We start from the raw sequence: 7259 nt of genomic DNA, 5'->3' as shown, positions 1-7259 counted from the left end.
ACACCTGAATCACTATGCTGTACACCTGAAACACAGTATTGTCAATCAACTACACTCCAATATAAAATGAAAATTAAAAAAGAATTCACTTCCAATCTTGTTCTTTTCTAGCCCACCAATACACTGTTGCCCCCATATCTTTCTTAAGGCCATAGGGTCATGCTTGACACTGAGGTTATTTTGACCTTCTGTCTACCCTAAAGTCCTCTGCATCAAGCCCAAATTCCTAATCATTAACTTATCACTTCCTGCTATTTATTTCTAAACTATTTGATATACAACGTTTGCTTTCTACATTTTCCTGCTTGCACCTCTGTGTCCAACACTGAATCAGAATTTTTCATTCAAAATTTTCTTCCATAATACTATTTTTTCTCACTCTTGAATGGTAATTTATCTAGGGGTAGAATTTTAGCTATTATATCTAATAGCTAATATATTTTAGCTAATATATCTAAGGGTAGAATTTTCATACTCTCCCTGTCAAGCATGAGCCTAAGGCCTTAATTTCTATTCTTTGCAGAAGTTAAAACTCGAGGCGGGTGAGTGTCAACAGAGGCCACGTAGGAGAACTGGACTTCATCCCCACCTGGCAGTAAGGAGGCAGTGCCCACCCCCTTCATCCACACTACAGTGTCTAGCTGTTGGCACAGATATTACTGAATGAGAAGACTGCTGACATCTCTTAACTTAGACTTATACATGCAACCCCTTCTCCACCCTGGTCCTGGTAAGGAATGGCCAAAGTACGAATTCTGTTTTGCTGTTGTTACCTGGGCAAGGCTGGGTGCAGGTTTCCTCAAGAAACACTTTTTTATTACCATCTATAATGGGTTCAATATCAGTACAGAATTCTTCATCCACTACCTTGCTGAAATCATCAGCGGACCCATCACTCACTACACAAGAAATATTCCTTGTTCTGGTCCCTTCGCCACACTGGGCATCCTGAAATGGAGGAAGAAATAACTAATTAGGAAAAAAAATAATTCATTAGTTAGCTCATCGTTTACAGTCATCTCTGCACCACTGATTTTGATTTATGAGCAGTTAAAGGAGCATTTGAAACCCTAGGGAAGAAGTCCTATAGGGCACTAGCTATAAAGCATAGCATGAACAATTTATTTGTTTTCTAGCCAAAGACAGGCAAATAAATTTTCATTAAAATGAATCAGTCTCCAAATGGTTTTAAAATACAGGACAGGGAGTGCTTGTTATCGAAACTAATTAAACAGTTATGAAATGGCAAGGTACCTAAAATCTTTAACAGGAAACATGCTATCTGTAAGCTCTGAAAATATTTCTGAAACCAAGTCTCTCCAGATAAAGAATACACACTTCCATACAACTTCTTGAGATTGGTTACCTGCACTTGGCATGCAGACCACTGGCTGTATTGCCACCGATAACAGGGCTTCACTGGGCAAGGCTTAGACTGTTCCATCAGGGCAGGGCATGGTCTTCCATCACCCTGAAAGGGCTGGGTTACTGTTCTTCTTCGGATCATTTTTCCTTTAAGAGATACAAAGTTTTGCAACCTCAGTGATACACTACAGTTGTGCAAGCATACATCTTATTGGGAGAAGGTGTCAAAGACATTTCTTCCGAGATTAGAGGAACAAGTAAGGCTTAGATGTTTTGGAAAGAAAGATACCCTGATTCAACCTTTCTGCAGATTATTTGCTATGACTTAAAGCAAGAGGGACATTTTATTTCATATTCCTTGACCATCAGTCTAATGCCAAATAAAGCACCAACAAACCTGTGAGGCCACATGTTTGAGAACACTCTGACCAAGGAGACCAGTCAGAAAGCTGACAGTTCACAGGACATTCCACCATGCAGGACGTGTTCATCTGCCAGTTCTTCTCCAGGCCAAGCTGAAAGGATAGAGGTAGATCTATTTGTACTGACGGGAAGGCATGACCACAGTGCAGTGTTGATGGAAGGAGGAAGGAAGGGCAAGATTGGAGCAGGGATAAGAGGAGAGGAGAGGAAGAATAAGCAAGACGCATAATAAAATAAAAAGATGTCTGCAGGACAAGGACCCAAACTGTTAAAAATATAAAGTGGCTCAATCCAGGAGAGTGGGAGCAAAAGGAACAGGATGAAAGAGGAGCCCATTTACTCAATATACTTATATATTGAATTTTTTATATAAAAAATGAAAAAAGGAAGATTTAATCTCCAAATTAGTTGTATTTCCCTAAAGGAGGAATAAATAGGTGGAAGCACAAATATTTTCTATTAGTTAAAAACCAAGAATATCATCAATATACAGATATATAATTGTATTTTGGGGATATTATTTATTTTTACATGTGCATGTCAAACTGAAAAAAGAGCGAGGTTAAAGCAATTGACACTCAAAACCAAAAATATAATGTACTAAAATAATATAAAATAGTTTTAAAGTAAGCTACCTCTCTCAAAAGGAGGGGTAGGTCACTAGAATTTTTATTATGAATATTTTATATACATTTATTATTTTAAAAAAAAGATTTTCTCTTCTAAAACTGATCTCAGCAGGTAACTGGTGTAATTGTTATTTTGGCATTAGTCTCTCATCAGATAATAATGTTGTGCATTTTATTGCATTAAGTAGCATTACTTATTTAAGTATTCTACCTTTAAAATAAAGGATGAGATTTCAAACTCATCCACTGTATGTTCAAACATTTAAAAAGTCAAAGGTACAAAGTAGCATTGAAATAGAAAAATTAAGAGCTTGTTAGGAAAGTGCAATTTTTAAAATTAGTAATCCTTGGGGATTTTCAAGACCTTTTTTTATTTCTGCATGAAAGTAAGTTTATAGTGTCTAATTTATAGAGCAGAAAATGGCAAAAGAAAGTTTTTCTGAAATGTTATGTTGCGGTTCAAGTAGAACTCTTGGCTCTAAGTTATGCACTGAGAGAGGATCAGATCGATGATTTACGACCCAGATCCCTCTGTAAACACTCTCATTATATTCTCCATCAGTAATACTTGACAAAGCTGAGTATTTGGTATGAAAACTTTTACCATATCACTTAATTTAAAATTAAATCACTTATAATCACTGGAGATTAGAAGTTTTAAGGTGATATGATAAAAATGATGTGTTAAATTTAAGGTACCTAATAGTTTCATGGAGAAAGGTTTTGAATCACCGAATCCAACTACTACTGGCTTATTTATTTCGCTAGAGGGTTAAAAAGGATGTCTGTTTACAGATATTTTGGGTACCCAGTAGTAAGACATTTCAACTCTGTACTACTTTTTCTCTTAAATTTGTTGTAGCTCCTTTTTCTCCTCTCTCTCTATATCTATCTACCTACCTATCTACCTATCTACCTATCTATCTATCCTATCATCTATCTAATCTATCATTTATCTAAACATGTTCAGGGATAAAAGAATAGGAAAGGAGAAACCAGTTATTAGGTATCTGGTGAATTAATGTCTGAAAAACATCAAAGACAAAAGTGCTATATAAATGCTGGATGGATTTAACCCTAATTTTCCTCTTTGTTGGACAGTAATGCCATCTTTCTTTTGGGCTGTTAGAGAAACAGCAAGAGTTAGCTACTGCTATTGCACTCAATTCAGGGTTTGCACATGTATTAGTAGGTAGGCAATCTACTGTTCAAAAAGATAGCCAGCTTTTCTCAGGGCTATTATTTAAGTCTACTGCTTTTTAGGGTGGATAAAATGGGATATGAGTTGTTTAATCCAATTCCTGCAGAGAGTAGCACTGCTCTCCCTGAATACAGTGTTTACTAAAATGTTATGATTTGAATCCCTGTCATCACAGTATTCAAACATTATAATATTTGTACATAAAAGTAAATTTATCTAGGCTCCTGGATACTTAAAATTATTTCTCAGGTTTTTACCCACGTTTCACTTAAGAAATAAAAGGCCCTATTTTTATCTTTGTCCTGTAGTCATGAGATATTTAAAAACTGGTCTTGTATGATTTGGGTTTAGCTTTCTAAAAGCTCTCAGAGCTATTAATAGTTATCTCATTCTGACCCAGGAGGACACTTACATGTGCATCTGCAAAAAGAGAGACATATTAACCAACTAGAGGTAGACCACAGAAAGCTCTCCAGCCTGTATATAACTATAATAACATTCATTAATAATAATGTTATTTTTATAATGGTCACATCACTTCGATGTTATTAGTTTCAAAGCCAGACTGATTCAGGTATAAAATTTCTGATGAAATCTAAAGCAGTAATTGACTAAGTTATGTTATAAGATGACAGAGCAATTTATTAACTCAACAATTTGTTTTCAGCACACTTGGGAGCTCTGTTCCCATGGACAGACATACAGATAGTTAATTAGGTCCACATGATAATATCAAAGATATCAAATGGATTAAAATATTTCCATCTTGAGTTTTCCCTTAGGAGTTTGAATAGTTTACCATGAGCTTATAATAACCCCTAGGATGTGTAGACAGAAGTCATGGTCCCATGTCTACTGAACCCTAATGAGGTTATAAGTTCCTCCTGGGTGTTGCAGGTCTATGGAGGCTGTTGCTTATCTTGGTTCATGTTTAACCCAGTGGCCTCAGATGCAGGAGGAGTCAAAATCTGTCAGGAATGTGAGTGCCCTTTTGGTCTGGGAACCAGACATAATAATCAAAACCCAAAGTGTAGCTTCATGAAAACTACCGAAGGACAACAACTATGTTTTCTCGTGTTTCCTAAGGTCATATTAGAAATGATAACATTACTTTTGTAAATTGGAGAATTAACAGTTACAATTCTCTGTACCTAAAAGACACTAATGGCAGACTCTATTCCTTTGTTTGAACTTCAAGCTCTCTCTTATCCAGACCTGAGTCTTAGACTCTCACAGCTGGGTATTAGATCCTAATATCAAAATCTGCTACCAAGCCACATGCGATCAATGTTGTGCAACAGAGAGAATAAATGATGGCTCTTGGCAGGTGTCCCAGGCAACACAAAATTCATATGAAATTACAAAAGATGATGAGTAGTCTGATTAAGATTTATTGCCTTTATTCACCTTGATTACTTATTGTTCCCCAAGCAGTTCTTTCAGAATAGGCTAATTAGCATACCTTTGGGCTCCAAGCAGAACAAAATACAGGGAATTATGTGTAGAAATCAGTAGTGTTGGACAGTGTCTCTTTTCAAGAGGGTGTTTAGCAGCCTCTGAATAGTGCCGAAAACATCTTCTGGCAACGAGCTGCATAAAGCGCCGGTCAGGTCACTTGGCTCAGCATGAATTGAAATTATTAGGGAAGAATTTACTTGCAAAGACATAACAAAGCATCCCCTTACCTCTTCACAATATTTCAGGTTAACCGACTTGCCATCACTTCGCACACAATCCAACATCCTTGTTTTCATGCCATTTCCACAAACTGCCTTCTCACTCAGCTGGCATGTACTCCAGTCTGGAAGGAAGGGAGCATATCAGAACAGAAGGCTATGTATGAAGCGGATTTCAAATGAAACTCGGATGACCTGAATCCCATATTTAATTCACAACTGCTTCCTAAGCCCCGCAATCAATCATCCCACACGCAGAGCGTATGGGCCCCGGCTTTGAACATATCTGGAGTCAAATGGAAATGCTGGCGTTGCACATCGCTACAGGGACTATTCCTGAGGCAGATGTCTCCCTGACAATCTTGCTAGCTAGCTGTTTGGTGATACTGTAGAAATGGCTGTGGCCTGCAGATCAAATGTCATTTAAAAACTTTTTTCCTAACGAAAGTAGAAATTTAAATTTCAACATTTTTGTTTCAGCAAAATAATCATAATTTTAATGGCTCGTACTTTAGGTAGTTATATCCAAATAAAACTGTCTTTCACTTACTGTCCGTACTGTAGAATACTGTAAAGTGTACGCTTATTTATTTCAAAATCACTTTGGCCATATTTATTTAATTCCCTTTATTATATGTCTTTTGCAAAATAATTCTTTTATCTTTCTTTCCAGGGTAACGTAGCATGCCCCAGAGAAGTGTGATTTCATTCTGTCATGAAAGGAAACTGAAGAGAAAAACCAAAAGAAGCAAAAAGCCAATCTGACTGCTGTGTGTCACTGTACAGTTTCTGGGGTTTATTTTGGTGTGAAAATTACTTGTGAAAAATTCCAAAATAAGCTTCAGTGTTGCCCTAAGTCATACAAACCATGAAAGTCTTCTTTCTTAGAGTATATGCCTTGATGGTATGAGATGAGGGTTTGGGAAAGAAATGGAATTTAGAATAAGCTTTTTTTTTTCTAAAAAATACTCATCTATCTTTTTTCACCTATACCTTTGATAATATTTATGTCTCTGAAATGTTTATATTCTCTTCACGCATTTCTTGGCAAGCTTAAGATTGCTGATGTCTTTACAGCAGACTAATCATGCTTATGAACTGCCCCCACAGAAAGAATTGTTGTTCCAGTATTCACAGTGATTAAACACATTCTGAAGAAGAAAGACATCTTTCAAAAAACTGATACCCATGGGAAGATATATATATATATATATATATATTTTTTTTTTTTTTTTTTTTTTGCGGTACGCGGGCCTCCCACCGCTGCAGCCCCTCCCATTGCAGAGCACAGGGTCCGGACGCGCAGGCTCGGCGGCCATGGCTCACGGGCCCAGCCGCTCCGCGGCATGTGGGATCTTCCCGGACCGGGGCACGAACCCGTGTCCCCTGCATCGGCAGGCGGACTCTCAACCACTGTGCCACCAGGGAAGCCCAGGGAAGATGTATCTTTTATGTGCACCTTCTGAAAGTGGGAGGGTGGCTTAAATAGGAACCCTTAGACTATTCTCCGTCTGCCTTAAGAGCTAACGTTTGTGTGATAATTTCATTCTCTATTTTGATGTTTATTAAAAATAAATATTTCTTTCATTTAATACGGAATTATTTCTGGGAGAGTAGGCAGCATGTCCAAAAGGCACACAGACGGAGTTGAACAATACTTCCGGAAATGCTGCTGAGCTGACAGATGTGGGATTTGGCCTTTAACTCTATAAGGAAATGACTATTCACGTACCTGTTACATTATAATTATAGTGGAAGCAGTTTTTGTTCAGGTTACAGGGTTCCTTCTCAACAGCATCAGGGCAGGCTCTTCCTTCATCAGCAGGTTGTCTGATGGGATCAGCTGACCTTTGCCGGAAACTGCTTTGATTGCAAGGCTGTCAAAGAATAATATAACTCCTCAGAAAGGTGAATACTCAGCCACACAAGAGCTAATGTATTAGGGAGAGCACTGGGGCAAGAGTT

At 37.6% G+C, this 7259-nt stretch overlaps 1 protein-coding gene across 1 annotated transcript in view; it reads right to left on the bottom strand.

Annotated features, from left to right (window-relative positions):
* THSD7A (thrombospondin type 1 domain containing 7A) overlaps nt 1-7259 on the bottom strand; it is a 448162-nt gene that overhangs the window by 21913 nt on the left and 418990 nt on the right. Inside the window, exons 17-21 of the mRNA XM_082632651.1 lie at nt 7027-7171; nt 5304-5419; nt 1763-1880; nt 1367-1512; nt 774-948 (exon numbers count right to left, since the gene is read on the bottom strand). Coding sequence (XP_082488777.1) covers nt 774-948; nt 1367-1512; nt 1763-1880; nt 5304-5419; nt 7027-7171 — 700 coding nt within the window. The remainder of the gene's footprint in view (nt 1-773; nt 949-1366; nt 1513-1762; nt 1881-5303; nt 5420-7026; nt 7172-7259) is intronic.

Source organism: Mesoplodon mirus (genome assembly GCF_964341445.2).
Source record: "Mesoplodon mirus genome assembly, chromosome: 9".
Lineage (NCBI taxonomy): Eukaryota > Metazoa > Chordata > Mammalia > Artiodactyla > Ziphiidae > Mesoplodon > Mesoplodon mirus.
The sequence above is the reverse complement of the archived record's forward strand: the minus strand, read 5'-3'. Positions and strand labels throughout refer to the sequence as shown.